Raw genomic sequence first — 18,118 nt, forward strand, 5'->3', positions numbered from 1 at the left:
TGACTTGGTTTTCTCTAATGAGTATGTTGTGATTTGTGTGGTTGACATCTGTTGGTATAAATACCTGGTATAACAATAGAAGTGTTCATACTCTATTTCATGTGTTTCTCCATCTGGGGAGAAGATGAAAGCTAACAGTTTAATTTACAGCTGAAAGATGCTTGCATACTGCTCTGAGTGTGGTAGAATTTAGGCAGAACAAAATGTTCAAATATCTACTTTCATAATGTCTGATCACTAGTGTTTGTGTTTCACTTAGATCAAACACCCTTCATTGATTAATGCCTCTATAATGTATCTGTGACATCTATAATATTTCTGTGACATACCTAAAAAATAATTATCTGCTAAAATCATTATGCACACAGCTGAGCTGGCAGGACGTTGGTTAGAAGCTCTGTTGGTAAAAATTAAAATCATGAGCAGCAGTGCTTCCAAAGTTATGGAGCTTTTCAAACTATGCCCCAGTTAAGGGGCTGATGTTCATGAGCTGTTTTGAAGAAGCAGATGCTGAGGAAACAAATAACTAACAGGATGGTATTAATTTGCTCAGATATTTGATCAAAAGTTCCTTATGTAAGAACAACCTGGTAAAAGAGAGGGCCCCAGGAATTTGTTTTTCTGTTTGTTCCTTTTGGAAGGGGAAAATAAGATGCGCCAAGAACCTAACTTTTCCTAATTTAAACTTCTCTAATTTTAAATGAGGACATGATTTTCTTAATTTTACAGAGAAAGTGGAAAAGGGAGTTAATTCTCAACATGCAGCAATCTTCTAGCATTTCCTTAGTGGTAACTGTTGTGTGCTACATTCAGTGATAATGGTTTGAAGTGCCATATACAAAGCAATCCAATGTTTTGTGGGAGGTTTGTTTTTTAATTCACAAAAGGCTAGACGAAAGTAAAGTTGTTGCATATTTGTGCAGTACTTACAGAAAAGTGGGGGAGTAAAGAAAAACCTCGGGACTTTGTGAGGGGAAAAATGGGAAGAGATACAGTCCAGCAATTTGGTCCTAAAGGAATTAGTGTGAGCAAGACCAGGCCCTGAGCATTTAAAAGGATATAGAGCACTTTAAAGACTTAAAGACCTGCTCTTGTTGTGTGACTGCAATGCAAGTTGTTTATAGTTCGAGGCAAAAAATTGGATTCTTTCTTACTCTTGCAAGATTTAGTTTATTTCGATTAGTATTTTACACTAAAAAAGCCTAATGTGTTTCAAATTAGGGTAATTTGAGGTTTTGGATAGGAGCTCTCTAATAAACATAATCAAGAAAAGATGTTCCATGGAGTTAGTTGCATAATAACTGCATTTGTTACTGTGCTTTTCTTCCCTGTCTCCCCCATCCAACCAATATGAGAATAGTCTACAGTTATTTTTAGCTTTATAGGGTTTCTATTTTATTTAAATTTTTTTAACCACTTACATTTTGCAGTGGTATCTTGACTTCTGAAAAGGTTCTGGTAGCTAGAAACACTGGAAAGCTCAGAGGGGCAGTGAATCTGGGGGGTAGCTCAGCACCCACAGCTGTTTGTCCACATGGTGCCTCTGCTCTTTGAGAGCAGAATTGAGAGAATAGTGTAGCAAATATCTTTCGAAAACTGAATTTTGTACTGGTGTCAAGGCTCAATGATCCAAGTCAGGGAGCTCCACAGCTGTGAACAGGGTGCCGTGGGTACTCGGACACCATGTTTGTTGGCCAAACCTTTCTACAGCTCAGTGGTAGGTGTAACACCCATTTCTCTTCCATGGGATTTTCTGTACACAGGACTGCTGTGACACCACTTAAAATTATCATCTTGGCAGTTTCTTATACTGTGTACTTCTATTTCCACAGACTTGTTTTAATATGAAAGGAATAGGCCTTTGCAGAAGACAAGGGGACAAAATTTCTGTAGGTTACTGCACATTATGAGCTATTAGAGCTAAAATATGTCTCTCCCTGTGGAAGTGCTTTACAGCCTTGTATGGCTACATGAGGAATCACCACATTGCAGACTACTTGCTTTACGCTAAAAAATCCTCTCGTTTAGACATCGCACGTAGTGGCCTAGGCAACTTGTTTCTTGGATTTATCTCACCAGTGATGTGCTAAAAGCTGCAAATGAAGCATGATATAAGAATTACTTTCTGGAGGTGAGACCTAAAAGGCATTTTAATGCATTGAATCAAGAATAGGCTTAAGACAGTGTCTCAAATCCAGTGGGATCAGTCAGCAGGATGATGGCTGCTTCCCACCCAAGAAGGGTATTTGCCGAAGGGCTGCACTGCACCAGTTTGCACATTTGCTCCTATTTTGGAGTGTGCCACAATGTATTTGACAGTAGACATGGTCATATGTTTTCTGAGCCCAGTTTGTACATGTACAGTGGGTAACCTCTGCTCTGTCACTGTAAAGGAAGCCCGAGGATTTCCTCTTCTGGGGAAGTAAGGGAGAATGACTTTTAGTAGTGGTGGCTGCTGTGATGCATCTTTACATTGGCCTACCAGGTGCCAGCATAGGGCATATGCCTAAAGATGGAGAATCTTTAGGAATTGTGTCCCAAATGGTGGTTGGAACTCTGGATGGGTTTTGTACCTTGCTCAGTTTGATGTATTTGTTCTGCCAGGTATTATAGCCCGTACAGGGATCTGAATTGCTCCAAAAGAAATGTGAAGTGCTAGGAGCTTCCCACTGAACACCAGGAAGCACTTTCACTGTGTGGGTGACTTAGCACTAGCACAGGTTGCCCGGAGAGGTTGTGAAGTCTCCTACCTTGGAGGTACTCAGAAGCCGTCTGGTCATGGTCCTGGGCAGCCTGCTCTAGGTGACCCTGCCTGAACAGGGGGCTGAACAAGGTGACTTCCAGAGGTCCCTGCCAACCTCGACTGTTCTGCAATTCTGTTGCTTTGCTTCCTTCACTCAAATTCTACCACACGCTCTTGGCTCAGCCAGAACTGGAGACTTGGGCAAGGAGAGTATAGGAAGTGCATGGTTTTGCATTTTCTGTTTGGGGCTGACGTCAGAAAGAAGTAAAAATTATTTATTCATTGAACTGCAAATTCCCTTCTTGAAGTTAAGCCACTTCTAAATATGATTAAAAGGAGTAACTTGTAGAGTCTTCAAACCCTTGCAACTTACTTTTGTGTTGTCCTCTGAAAGCTGATTTTATATGTTATTAAGTATCAAAGGAGATGTTCTGTGTCAGTTTTTTAAATCCTAATATGAACATAAGGAAACTAGCCATAACAGAGTTCAGGACAGAGGCATTTCAGTGCTTATATGTGTGTAAGAGTGCTGGGAACCTTACGCGTCTCACATGGCTGATGTTGCTCCAAGAATAAATGTGAAAACAACTGCATACAAAGCCTGTCTGGGAACAGGGGCAGGAGGTGGGGTGGGGAATCAGAGGTTCACATCTGTTATGGAAGACGGTGTAAAATGTTCTGGCTGTGCAGGTATAACTCTCTCTAGGAATAAAATGACCTTAATATGCAGTAGTGTATTCAATGTTTAAATAAAAGAAGACACAAAAACTCTGAATGTATATATATACATCAAACTTTATTACAGTTTTATTTGCACTGGATACCAAGTGATGTCTCTGTAATCCCTCTCTTTCCATGTCCCTTAAGTTTCACATGATAAATTCACAAAATGCTATAGAAGTGGATGCCAAAAAAGGTCTCTGGTGGAATTTTGTGAGCATGCCAGAAAACATTCTGTGGATGGTAGCATGGGAGAGTGAGTTAAATTACAATTCTAAATACAGGATTTAGTTGAGAACACCAAAAGCATTTAAAACTGGGGGAGAAGGGAGGGGAGGGGGAGTTGGACTTCTCAGTGACTCCAACCTGCCAGTCCCTATGGTAATCAGTGGAGTCCTCAATGCAGTCCTCTGCAAACATTAATAAAAAAAAAAAAAAAAAGATCCCAGTGTTCTAGTATTGCTTCTGGAAAAGCCTTGAAGACCTTATGTGTAGCTTGTATACTGTCGGTTAAAAATGTGAAATTTCAGAGACACTGGGCTGGAGCCCAGTTCTCGTTATTAATATCTAACTATACAAATGGTTTGAGAAATAGCTAAAATGCTTGTAATTAAAACTATATCGAGAAATTTGATTGTGCAACTATATTTCCACCTGTAATCTTGAAGTATGGGTAACAAAAAAATGTCTCCACTTTAAACATACTAAGTGGGGCCACTGTATGCATCCAAAATGGTCTGTTGGCATATAGGAATTGGGTCCCTACATACAGCTCCCAATTTGCAACTGCATTTCATTTTTCCCATGAGACATACCTAATATTATCACTAGTTTGTTTAGTTCAGAGTCTTAGGGCTCTTGTGCCTGTGTTACTCTGCTCATAAGAAAAAGTAAATGCAAAGTAATCAGTGGATTATTGTAGGGAAGCCCTGAGCAGAAGGACTGACAGTGGAGATATTTTTAGTATTTTGATTACTTGGTGGCTGCTTCCCTCTTGTTTCTTTAAATTTTTTTTTCCCCACCCCCTCTGTTTTTTTTCTCCCTGCAATGTAACAAAGCCTATGTGATCTGTGAGGAGAATTTGTCTCTTCTAATTTAACACATGGAATATCTAAAGCTAGGCCTCAAGTTCCAGATACTGCTGTGGGACCTGGCTGCAAAGGACAAGCACAATGCTTCATACTGCCATGCTTTGTGAATCTAGTGGAGAGCCACAGTAGCACCTTTAATCACTGTTCATCTGCTCAGACACCTTCTGTCCTCCCACTCTCACTCTGTGCTCCTTAGCCCATGCCCCATCTGCTTCAGAGAACAAAGCAACCTCTGAAGGAACGTTCCAGATCTGTGTGGATCAGGAGGAGTAGAAGATACATGAGAGGTAGAGACTAATACTAAATTTAAGTTAATGACACTCAGACTCTGGAAATTAAACTAAGGAAATAAGGAAAGTTAGTGGTAGGAGAGCTTTCTATCTCACAATTGAAGTTGGATTTCTTTACTCTTTTCTTTCTGGATATGTAGCTTTCAGCTATTCAGACAAAAATAAATTTAAGCCAGTACAATAGCAACTCCTTCCCTGCACTGTTTTCCTTGAAGCATCTTTGCAGGATGATTATGACGTAATTCTCTTTTTAAAATCTAAATCCAGATGTCAGCTTGTCTGACAAGAAAAAGTAGATTTTTTTTTTTCAGATTGCATGAATTATTCAAGTATGTAGATTTTATAACATTTACTTTTATCAGTGGTTGCTGAAATTCTTACAAGGTGTTTTAAGAGGCCACTGATGATAATTTTTGTTGGAGGAGGTATGTCTAAGTTTTCTTAAATTGGGTTTGATTTCTGAATCTATAGAACTGAATCAGGAGCAGAGAACCTGGACCCTGAGTTTACAGGGGTTTGCTCTGTAGATTAATTGCAGGAGGTGCTCTTTGGTATAGGGAGAGGGTGGGTGCCTTATGCAGTGTCTTTCAAAAGCAGTGCCATAGTGGCAGTGGCTACCTCTAGAACCAATAGTTTCATCCTTTCAGATGCCTGTTGATCCCTATTGATTATGCTGTTGACTGGGTACACAAGGAGCCCTGTATTAGTCTGAGGTCATAATCAGTGTCTTTAATCTTTACAAAGGTTGGAAATCCATTCTCCTCCCCACTGGTTAGGGAGCTTTTCAGCTGACACTGTAACCTGAGGAACACTGTATTTTGGTTTGAGGCCGACTAATGTTACCAGGCTCTGCTGGAAGCTTTTTCTTCCCCCTCCTTCTTTTCTTTTTTTTTTTTTTTTTTTTTTTTTTTTTTTTTTTTTTTGCGTGGCTCACTTGGGGACTATTTGGAAAAAGATTTGTAATCTTAGCCTTCATCAGACCACACAAGTCAAGAGGCTGATCCCCTCTTGGGCTTGTCAGCAGTCAGCTTATTCAGGACAGAACGTGAGCTGTGGTGAGAGTGGGGGAGGCGTGTTTTTAGCCCACACTTGTAGATCGGTGTCATGGGGGGCTGGTAACACGGTGCTGTTTGGCAGCGAGGGCTCATTATGTGCCTGTCCCCTGTGGTCCCACAGCAAGGGCTTGAGGCTTCTGTTCACAGTGAATGGATGTGGGGAGGGGAGTGCTTGGCTTCCTTCAGCTCTGAATGCTTTCATTGAGACCTCAGTGAGAATGCTTTCTAACTGAGCCTTGTCGCATCCTCTACTATTTGAATTGCTTGGGATTTTGTGAGGGTGTGGAGGATGGGATGCAGGCTGCAGAGGCAGTGACAGCCTGGGGTTGCACAGTGTGAGTACTTTTGAACAAACCCAATAGTCCTGAACAAAAACCATGCCTACTTTCTGAGTTTGGGATGTTCTTTTTTTAATAGGTGACAGCAATAAAAGAGGTTATTAGCTGTACTCCAAAGCTCCCCTAATGTCACAAACCCCTGCTGCTCACTCAAACCAGAACAGTATTGAAAATGGAGCTTTTACCAGCTTGGAGAAATGCAGTGGTAAATGTTAGACCATGTTGCTTGCTCCTGGATGTGTTTAGAAGTAGCAGGGTTCACAGGGGACTGACCAAGGCCCACAGAATTGTATGGTGCTGTATACTAACTTCTGTTGGCTTCAGATCTGGGAAGATTTCTGCTATACCCACATCACCAGGTGACTGGCAGCCAAGTGACCCATCAGCCTCTGGACCCAAGCCAGTACCTTCCCTCAGAGCAGCCTTGCATCATGTAGCTGTGTCAGCTTGAGTCAACGCCTTCTGGATCACCTTGCGAGGAAGCACCCAAAAGCAGGTCCTTTGGCATCTGTGTAAACCAGTGAGTGGAGTTGGAGCTCTCTTCTTCTCATGTAAAGCCACGCTTAGCAGTCTGACAGCTTCCATCCCGACCACAGCTTCTTATCTTCCCCACGCATCTTTCTGCACTCACCAGCCCCTCAAACTCAGTCTCTGTCACCTACCCTTGGCACAGAATACCAAATCCTGTGCAATCCCTGCCTCAGCAGATGCAGACAGAGTTTGCTGAATTGGAGCTGAAGCATATGCTGAAGTATACAGGTTAGTTTATAGTTTGTGTAGAAAGGCACACACAGATACAGTTTAATGAACTTTAGCAGGTATGTTTACAGCAGACTCAAGAGAAAAAGGCTGCGTAATGGGCTTCTCATAACATGCATTCTACTGCTTGAGCTGTGTTAAACAGTAAAACTGCCCCAAGGCTGGAGAACAGAGAACTTTACTGGGTGAAAAAGTGTCCCGTGCACTGCAGTTTATCCTCATACTGTATGTGAGACAGTTGTGACAGTGTAATTCTGTTCCCACTGAGAGTTGGCAGATTCTTGTTACTTTCATTAGTTTTTTTTTGGGATCTTGTTTTCTCTTCTTCTTTCCCTTTGCATACCCCAAATATTTATACCATGCTAATGAAACAGAAGTTGATTTTGCAACTGGAGTGGAAACCTGCAAACAACTTTGCTCATGAAGTTATTCCCAGCTGAAAAGCTGAGGTATGCTCCTGCTTCCTGCCCTGTATACTAGATGGAATAAATGTTCTTTCATGGCTGTTCTAATGCTCTTAAGATTTCTTTGACTGCATGGAGGTAGGGGCACTTGGCACCCTCTAAGATAAAGATTTTAACTTTTTTGGTGCATTTGTGCTTGTTTTGATATGTCTGTGATATTTTTGTACAAGCATAAAAATGTTATTAATATATCTGTTGTACGTGAAAAATGTGTAGAATATGGGGGCATCAGAAGTGATCAAATTCTTGAGAAGTATATTTATGTATACAGATTTCACTTCCAAAGAAAAGTTTTTGATATGTTATATCTCATTTTAGGTGTTCCAGGGACAGGCAATAATTACAAGTGATTCCATCTGCACAAAAGAAATTTAAGCAAAACCATAATTAGACAATTTGATAATTAAATCACTAACAAGCTGTTAATATAACTGTGTTAATGGGAACAGCTATAAATACAAAATTATATCTGGTTACTCTCTGTATTACATCAAAGCTGAGGGGCTTTCACAAGCGAACATAACCCACCCTGAGATAATGTAAAACTGTTAGAATAAAATTTCAATGGGTTGCACTGGGATTTTTCTTTTCTCAGTTCATATTATTAATCAAAACAAACCCAAGTGCTAATACAAATAATGAATAATGTCATGTGCATCCAGAGTGGTAAGTATGGCATCAATTAACCTGAAACTGGGATTAGTGCACAGAGTGAGGTGGGGTGTCATGGCTGAGGGGCAGGAGAAGGGTCAAAGGGTATTTGCTGGGTTTGGGAGCTGTGCACCTGATAAACCTGCTGAGCCTGAGGCTGGACTGCAAAAGACTGTGTAGAGGAAGGCAGGGAGCATGGGCATTGTATTGCTGGTAGGAAAGGAAGAGAATGGTGATGCTTTTCCCTCTCTGAGGGGAAAAAAAGGGGATTTCCAAGAGCCCGGGTCACTGAAATGCAGTTTGATCTTGGACATGATGGGTGTTTGAAGAATCCTGAGGCAGGAGCAAGCAGAGCAGCCCTTTTGTGGGTGAATGGCTTGGAGTGAGAAGGAGGTGGTAAAAGGTAACAGGCCAAATGTTACTGAGGGGGAAGGATTTAGCAGATCAAAGTGAGACTATGAGAGTCTGTATGGCTAGACAGCAGGGGACATTAGCTGCCTGTGGAGCAAGTGGCTGTCAGTACCTGGTATGTGGCTACTATTTAAAGCAGCAGCCCGCTGTAGGCCTGGTATGTGTCAAGGAGGATGTTTCAGACAGGTGCTGTCAAACTTCAGAGTTGCTTACAGGATGCTCTTATGCAACTTCAGTCCATTGAAAACAACGTTGAGAAATCAGGATGCCATACTACATATTAATAGGGATGTTGTCATCTTCCTTCTAGGTCAGCAGTTCTGTATCTTTACCTACCCCATCAGTAGACCTTCAAATTATCCGTATCAGAAATTAGTTGGGGGGAAAAAAAAAATCCATTCATAGATCATTGCCTTGATTTCTTCTCTCCTTTTCCTTTGTCCCAACCTCAAGGGTTGCACAGTGATCTGGGACTGTTCTCTGCTGTGTTAAGTAACAAGTAATGATGTGAAATGGAAACACAGAGAAGAGGCAAATACGTTTCGATTTTTCATGTGCCTCGGACTGTGAATGTGCACGAGAGCCACTGTGAAGTGGCTGTTGTCTTTGTGGTATGCTTTCACAGTGGCTGGGAGCAAAATTCATTCTCTGTTTCCTAGTTGGCATACAGATAAGCTCCATCTGATTTGAATAAAGTGCTCAGGATTTTACTTTTACTTGCAGTTTTGCTAAGATTAAGATTACTTGGGTTGCCTAGTATTTTCATATTTAAGGATATGAAAGTAAGTCAAAGTGTGAATTTCAAACGGCTTTGTAAAACTGCCGTAAACTCTTCAGTTTTTAACTGACCATAATTAGTGCTGTACTAAGGCTTGCAATACTCTAATTCTTCCCTCAATCCATATCCTTGACCTTCCCAACTCCTCTCCAGTTGAGAAAGGTGGAAATCTAATAGTGGCAGAAAAGAAACTAGAGAAGAGACCCTGAATGAGTGTTGCCTGAGGAGAGCATATCCAAGATGAACAAAAGGTAGTTCTGCTGAACCAGGTTGGAACCTCAGTGTGAAGCTGAGAAATTGATAAAATTTTCCAAAAGCTGAGTGAATTAAAAGGAAGATCAGACATGCAAAGAAAAAGCTCTTTATCCATTGTAAAAGGCACCAATAACCTGTATCAATCTACCCCCCCCCCCAAACCAGTAATCTTGCATGCAATTTAAAGATACTAATGTTTCTTAGAGTGTAGAGAAAAGCATAAGTGTGCACATGCAGAAATAGTTTTTAAAAAAGGATACAAACCTAACTGAATAGGACAGAAAATTTTTGATTCTCTGATGCACATCAGTGTTAGGTTAATGGTTGGACTTGATGATCTTCAAGGTCGTTTCCAACCTTCATGATTCTGTAACTGTAGATGTGCTGAAGCTGAACAGATTTGATAAAAATGTTACATACTGAATAGCTCTTTTGAGGATGCTAAGTTACGAAATAAAAAACATAATTTCTCTGATGATTGTTTGCCTAAAGTAAAAGGGGTATCATTCTCATGTTTGAAAAGCAGTTGCAATAGATTTCAGCATGCTACAAACCCCTTTAAGTCAGGAGAACAGTAAGTATATAGGTGTCACAAATACTGTCCTGACCTTCACACTTGTGATGTTTAGTTACCATTCTTCAGGTATGACAGCTGTTTGAGAAATCACTGGTTACAGTGTCAGTAGTATCTCAGTGCTGACATTCATCAAAGAACTATAATGCTCTTCTCACAGAAAAAGCAAGCTAAACTTTTAAAATATGGAGGTGTGTCAGAACAGTAATTGCTACTGTAGCCTGATTACTCAAAGAGGTTTAAGTGATTTGTTGATCTGATGTTTATAAGCTTGGAATAATAGGGAAGTTTGAAAGGATCAAAGAAAAACTAATGTTATTCCAGTATTTTAACAGGTCTGGCCCATGTAATCATAGGTCAGTTGTGCTTCATTCTTATCCCAGATGGGTTTGAAAGGTGGGTAACAGGATATCAACAATAAAGAACAATGTCTTTGTGATTGGCAATCAGAAGGATTTTATGAAAAAAGGTATCCCATTTGCCACTATGGTGAGAAGTGAGACTAAACATTTGGTTGTTAAAGCTAGCAGTTTGTAAACTCTTGAAAGCATCTAATTCTAACAATAACTAGGTCAAATTTGTAGCCAGCCCCCAGCTGAGTGAAGAGGCAGCAATAGCAACTGTGTTCTGTGGGGTGACTGGAAACCTGAGCAAAAATGGATCTGTGATACATCTGGGTTGCATGCATGACACAAGACTGCTTATGGCAATAATGTAGAAAAGTAGTAGGGGGTCAAGGTGAATAATCAGTTGAACACAAGCTCATAGTGTGCTCTGGTGGCTAAGAAAGCAAATGCAATCCTTCAACATTCAGGCAGGAAAATACAAAGCAGGGAGGAGAGAATGGAGCTGCTGCTTTTTCCAGCACAAGTGACGAAGCTTCTGCAATTCTGAGTTTGTTTCTATTCTTTGTGCTATAAAAAGAGTCCTGACACATTCTGCCTCTTTGGCAACAGCTGAGTTTGTCTGCCACGTATCTCTAGAAGAAGCTTCCTTCCAGGATACCCTGTGCATGCTGTGGCCACAGATTCAGTCTGGGCTGCAGAGCTCTAGACAACTGCATAGCAGAGCTCATTGGGCAAGGCTTGGATTTGCACCACTGAATGTATATTTAGATTTTCCTGCTGCTATTTCATCTCTTCTTCCCAACCCAATTAAAAATCTGGCTGCTGTCTAGCTATCAAATGCTAACACAAACACCTGTGTGCCAGATGTGTACAGCTGTAAGTCCGTCAGTGCTGATCCATCATTGGACCCGTAAGCCAGTTCATGGAGCAATTAGAAAACACTTTTTGTTTTTCCCCTTCTGTCCCTCCTCCTGATTTTTAATCCTCCTCTTTTTCCAGTGTTTTTTCTCTTCTGCTTCTTGCTGCTGCAAGTTTGTAAGGTGAGCCTTGCTCAGACTTTCTATTGCTTTCAGATAAGAAAACAGATAACCTAAACCAAAGAAGCACATTTTTCTGGCTCATTTATACTGACAAATGTTAAGTTATAAAAGTCCAAATGTCAGTAGTATGTACTAGCTCAAGAAAACCACCTAGAAAATAGTAATGTTGAGGTCTACACCAAGCAGGATTAAGATCAGGATTAAGATTTGATTCCACCCCACCCCCCTGCCCCAGACATCCCCCAGATGTGTTCTGGAGATACTGACTGTAGGACAGGGAGCATACTCACGGCCTTTTTGAAAGTGAAGGCTAAGTCAGCAGCAAAAAGCAGTTCTTCAAGTTTGAGAAATGAAAATCATACTAGTTTAAAAAGGTGGGATATGATAATACTGCAGAGGTTTTTACCACAGTTGGTAAGACAGTCTTTTTACAGGGGCTTGCTGGAAACAGACTAATGTAAGAAGCCTTTTTCTTATTCCACTGTGCTTTCCTCATGACCTCTGTCTCTCCTTTTGCCCAAGTTCCCTACTTACAGCTTTCCAGGATTGCTTCCTCTCTCTTTTCCCCAACATGTAGTAATAGTGCTTATGGAGGGATGTTCCTTCTGGGGAAAGGATAGAGTTTCAGAAAGACAAGAGGGAAATTAATTTTCCTTTTCTAGCAAAAGAGATGAGATGGTTTCATTTTCTTAGCTGGGAGTGGTAATGTATGGCTTATATGAAGAAAACATGGTGAGCATGAGGGAAGTCTTCTGTGACAGGTAAGGCGGTGTGGTCACACTCAGAGGTGTCAGTTGCTATGTACAGAGCAATAGAAAAAATGGAGGCCTCCTCACTGTCCCCTTGGTCTTGCTCATGTGCCACTTTGGCTCTTACTTATCAAAACACTGCTTTGTGCTAGCTGACATCCTGCCACTGTAGAGGATTCAGTCTTTACTTAGCAAAGCTAACTGACTTTTATCCAGGGTTCCCAGCTCAGTTTGATGGTACAGTGCTACTAATTTATAGTCATAGTGTGTATCCTGTCATGATTCTTTGAGGAAAAACTCCCATTGGCTTCAGTTTATTTGAACATACCTTTGCTTTAACAGAAGTGGAGCCATTGTAAGAGTGAAGAGCTCTCTTTCAACTGTTGGGGCTCTGGAATGCTAAAAACAACAAATCTCTGAGATGTGGCCTAGAAGATGATAGGATATGTTTAAGTTAGAGTGCAGAGTCTCTGGAAAGTAAATTTACAAGTATCATCTCTTTATTGGTCTGAAAAGTACACTCTCAAGAGAGAAAGGAGAACAGATTTCCGCCCCCCCCCCAATAGAGACCAACCATGGATGAACAGGGTTGTGTTTAGAGCAGAGATGTTTGCACAGTCATGGAAAAACATGTGTTTTTTATTAGGGTTAAGTCTTCCCTCCTACTAATGTTTCTTAATTAGTTCTTTTACTCCCCGCCTGTGGAGAGTGAGAGTCTGGAAAACACACTTCTTCCTGGGCAGAACTTTGATCATTGCTTTCCTCTACTTCTTCCCTCACCTTAGATGATGGATTACATACCAGCAGTCATTGCTGCATGGACCCTTTCAGAAACAAAAGATCTCCGTGAGTCTTCTCCGAGAATCTTCAAGGGGAAGCTGACCTCTGTGATTTAGTTAGTATTGACTGCTTTATTTTTCCCTGTAGAGCAATGAATAGTATTGGTGTTGAAAAACACAATTTGATAAGAAAGTCTTGAGATCCATTGTATAGTTTTCTCAGGTGGCGTAATGACATAGGGTTACAATGTCTAACATGCTTAGGCTATAGTTGACCAAATCAAATACAGTTGTGCACAAAATCTTAGAAAGTGTATCTAGTATTAGTGACTACCTCTTACATGTTTGCAAGAAAGTAGTATGCATATGAGTTATTTGTACATGAATCTGTGATCAACTAGGTTCCATGTAATATGTAAAAGTGCAAATTGCTCGTCCTTTTTCTTGCCAGCTTCTCTGTTCACCAGTTGAGCTCTGTCTGCTTTCATCATGTCTCCTTGTGAGTTTTGTGTAAATGTGTGTATGTGTGAAACACTGTGCTTCGTGCTGAAAGTGGTGGTCTGCTTCCTCTGTTGAGGAAGATGGGCACTAAGCTGGGTAGCAGGAAGGAAAGGATTATTCTCTTGTACTCTGCTTTCTTAGTGATGCAGTTAAAATGTCATGAAAACTATACAGCAAGGCACAGATCTATGATGGGAGACGAAAGAGAGGAGGATGCTTCTGCATTATCTTACATTATAATATAGTAGTGCCATTCTTCCTCCTCCATGAGGTCAGGACTGCATTTGCAGTCTGTCTCTATACTTCAGGGTTTCTTTAACTACTGTCAGTTCACTGGGTACATTTTCACTGGGTAAACCTAGAATTCCTTAGCATACCTATCTATGATGAATCTCTAAAATGCCAAACTTCCTTCCCTCTTCTGTCTTTCCCATGTGGGTTTTTAGTTCAAGACCAAAGATAAGGGATTAATTACTAGCTGGTTACAGTGGAGAAGAACAACAACTAAACATGGCTCGAACTGGTGTTTACTTGAGCTTGAAAACTCAAAGGTAATGTGTGAAAAGGCTCCTTACCACAAAGCTCAGTGTGCACTCCGTTTAGTTCACTGCTTGCCTTGTGCATTTATGCTATGGTCTGTGTTGTGACTGATCTCCTGAAGCTTTCAGATCTCTTGCATGCCTTCATTTGTTTATTATAGGAATAGGAGTTTACAGTAATGCTGTTTATACTAAAGATGGGTGAACCATTACAGCAATAAGAGAAACCATCATGAACCTTTGCCCTCAACTCAAACCAAACTCCTTTGTGATTTTTAAAGTTCTGTTTCAGTTTTCAGTGTCACTGTACTTTGTTCTGTCAGGATTGGAAATGAGTGCCAAAATATAAATGGTATTTCCAGTGTCAACCTCAGATTTCACAAGCAAATCTGCTCTCATGCCAGGGAGTGTGGGGTTTCTTAGACCTCACAAGTTTCAGGAGTGAGTATAACCTTTCCAACTCCTGCTTAGCGCAGCTAGCTCAAAAGTGCTTACCCAGTGAGGCTTGCCCATCTCTCTTTCATACGGGACATGATACTGTTGTATGCCTATGGGCCAAGAAGCTGTTTATTAAACTAATAAGCATTCCTAGGGGAACGTGTGAAGACAATTGCTTGCAGATGAAATACTGAAACCAAGTGCCATGTAGCTGCATTTCCCTGCTGTTCACGCAAGGGTGTAATGACTGTCCAGGCTGTGGCCTGTTTCCTGCTAAACATGTCACGAGCCTGTCAGCCAATTCTTCTGTGAAATTATAGTGGAGTTGCCCAGTGAAGAATAAGAAAGTAAACTCTCTTTTAAGCTCTATCAGTTTTGTTTTGAGAACAAAATGTGACTAATGTGTTTCTGGAACCTGAGTTTCTCCAAATTTATTTGCTGTCCTGTAGGCTTTTCTGTTTCATGTTCCAGACTTGCATCCAGTGTTGGGCTATCCATCTAGTAGAGTCTGATAGATTAGCAGGGCCAATCTTGGGAGTATTCAGTTTAGGTTGTGCCTGTTTTCCTCCTTTCTGGTCCTGAGGAGGGAACAGTCATTCTTCTTCCCTCCCTCTTTTTCTCTGTTTATTGTTGTATCAGAGAATGATCTGATGTTTGTTTTAACACTGAAATGAAGCTAAATTCACTGCTGTCCAGCACTCTTTAAAGTTGGTGTGCTACTTGAATATTTATATCATGCTGACATTTGCTTACTTTAGAGAAGGCTTTATTTCCTTAGAGTATTTATCATAGTATCCAGGAATTTCCATGCTGAACTGGTACTGGATCTGAATGTTGTATATAATTACCTGGGTTAAAGCCCAGTTGCCTAAGGGAAGTTCCAAAGAATAACAACTAGCTCTTGTGGCACTAGTTAGCTGAAGGAAGAGCTGGCAAGGATTTTTTCTGGACAGTTGTGGAGGAGCCTGGAAAGAAGGCTTACACTTCACTTCAGCTGTACAGGTAGCTTTGTCTAGCCCATTATAGGAAAAGTAGAGAGCCCTTTCCTTGCATACCTGGCATCATGGACGGGATGCCTATATCTGATGTGAATTGTTGACCTAGTTATGGTCTGGGATGGAAAATAAGATTTGACATCTTTTGTATCCTGTTTTTTCCCCCTGATTTCCACCAGTCCCCTTCCTGAAGGTAAAGGGGGGAGGGTTGGTACAGAATCCAGTTCCTGCCTTCCTGACACACTTTGATGCTCCGACCCCCTTTGTGCATAGAATAGAAATGACCAGCTTGAGGCTTGATCAGATCTCAGCCTCCTGTTGTTTCCCATCAGCTTATATGACTCTCTTGGGCTTCTGGGGCTAGAACTGCTCTTTTGCTGCTGTGCATAAGGAGGCACCATGATTTATGAATCAATTAATCACTGCATGCTGAGGAGCTGTTCATGGTAGTTAAACAGTGAAAATAAAACGCTTGAGTATATAATAAAGACGGATCATAATGAATATGACCCTCTACCGATGAATTCTCTTCCTCCCTATATTATACCCCCTACCCATTCTTTCCCAGCACAACCAAACTATCCAGACATGAAATTTGTCTATCTTGGATGGCATGGGGTTCATCAAATTACTTGATAAGTATTTGTGTGATTCTACGCCCCCCACCCCCCGCACTCTTCCAGTTTTCTGATAAAGCTGATAAAGCCACAAAGATGCAGAGAAAAAAAAGGAGATTCTGATACTACTGATTGTATATCTTTTTGAGTCATAAGAAAATCCACCAATAAGTCTTTAAAACTTAAGGAGGGGAAGGTGATGTCTGCCTTGCCTGGTCTGTAAAACCACAAAAATGTGGTGTGAAATTTCCAAGAAATACTTCCATCACATAACTGCACAAGAAATGCTTCCATCACATTACCATCATTGTTTGCTCTGCATAACACACACATTATAGCTGTGTATTTCTAAAACTGCACGATGCTGTAAGAACTGGACAAGTTTAGTGATAAGCCCCTACCGAGACTGCTGTTTGGCTCCACCACTTACAGAAGCGCTTTGCAAATTAGGCCATCTTTCAATGGCTGTAACCAGATCAGGGTGACATACTGCTCTGGAGAGCACCACTGACATCCTAGCTGTGAGGTGAGGATATGAGGCAAGAGATTTTAAACCCGATCACGTGGTTTTGCACCAAAACTATGCTTTCCAATAATAAAATTATTATTTATAAATTATTGACCCTATACATGTTCCAGAAAATTACTGTTTTATTTTATATAATCAGCAGCTACCCAAAATAGTGGTAGAACATTTAATTAATGGAAAAGTTGTGGTTTTTTTTTCCTGGCTGAAAAGTGTATTCTTGGTAAAAGAAATGCTGAAAAGCTCTTAAAGTTTATAAAATATCCATGAGTTTTGAATTTTGAAAAGGATTTTGGGGGAGTGATGGTCCTTCTGTTTTTTTCATTTTTTCTTTACAGGTAGGCTTTGAAATTTTACATTTTTGTTGCAGAGTATGTTCTGGATTTTCTGAGTACCAAAAGCTGACATTGATGAGTAGATGGATTTGTGAACCTTGCTACGAGCCCGCTGGTTTTAGTGGAGTTGCTCTTGATCTCACCTGTGTAACGATGAGTAGATTTCATTCAAGCCAGAAATTAGGTGCAGTGATGTGAAGCAGGTTAATTCATTCTCTCTGCCATGCATTGAAGCTTGCAGTGGAATTATAATATTTGCCAGTTATCAGTAAAAGTAAAAGAATTTTTTTCTTTCCAACACAATCTAGTTTCTCATTTTTGTTCAGCTCTGCTGCTGGCATATGTTGACTGTATCTAATGGCCTTTGTTTGTATTCTAAGCTTATCTCATAAATTGGCTTTTGAAATGCACAATCAGCAGTAATAATGTTTCGCTGTGGTGACCATGGTTAAACATTTCTCTTCTGTCCCCCCTCTCCCTTCTCTGTTTGATTTTTTTTTTTTTTTTTTTTTTTTTTTTTTTTTTTTTTTTTTTTTTTTTTAGGACCCAGGATTTTCTTCTGTGATTCATGACAAGCTCCAAGTTCCTAATACCATTCGTAAGGCATGGAACGAGAAGGACAACAGATGTGACGTTTGTGCCACACACCTGAACCAGTTGAAGCAAGAGGCCATTCAGATGGTGCTGACCTTAGAGCAAGCTGCCAACTCAGAACATTATGATGCCTCACCAGGCTCTCCCCCACCTCTCTCCAATATCCCCACATTAGTGAGTCCCCGGCACATGGGCAGCCTGCAGCCCAGGGACTGGGCATACATGCCCACTCCTTATGCTACATCTAATTATACAGGCTTTGTTGCCAACAAACACAGTGGAAAACCCAACAGTCTAGGAATTGTCAATGGGGTGGAGAAGAAAAATGGCTCTCCTGGACACCAAGCCAAGGTCAGCTTTCAAATGGCCACCAGCCCCAGCAACGGTAACGTTCTCAACTCTGTGGCTATTCAGGCTCATCAATACCTTGATGGTACCTGGTCTTTGTCAAGAACGAATGGCGTCACTCTATATCCTTACCAAGTAAGTATTTTAACATAAAAAATATGTTTGTTTTCTTGCCATTGAA

General features: G+C 40.8%; 1 protein-coding gene across 1 annotated transcript in view; it reads left to right on the forward strand.

Moving 5' to 3' along the window:
* Positions 1-18,118, forward strand: part of KIF26B (kinesin family member 26B) — a gene marked incomplete at its 5' end in the record, with an annotated part of 298,247 nt that overhangs the window by 71,057 nt on the left and 209,072 nt on the right. Inside the window, one exon of the mRNA XM_026846220.1 lies at positions 17,539-18,072. Coding sequence (XP_026702021.1) covers positions 17,539-18,072 — 534 coding nt within the window. The remainder of the gene's footprint in view (positions 1-17,538; positions 18,073-18,118) is intronic.

This window comes from Athene cunicularia, assembly GCF_003259725.1.
Source record: "Athene cunicularia isolate RWA chromosome 3 unlocalized genomic scaffold, athCun1 chr3_part1, whole genome shotgun sequence".
Classification (NCBI taxonomy): domain Eukaryota; kingdom Metazoa; phylum Chordata; class Aves; order Strigiformes; family Strigidae; genus Athene; species Athene cunicularia.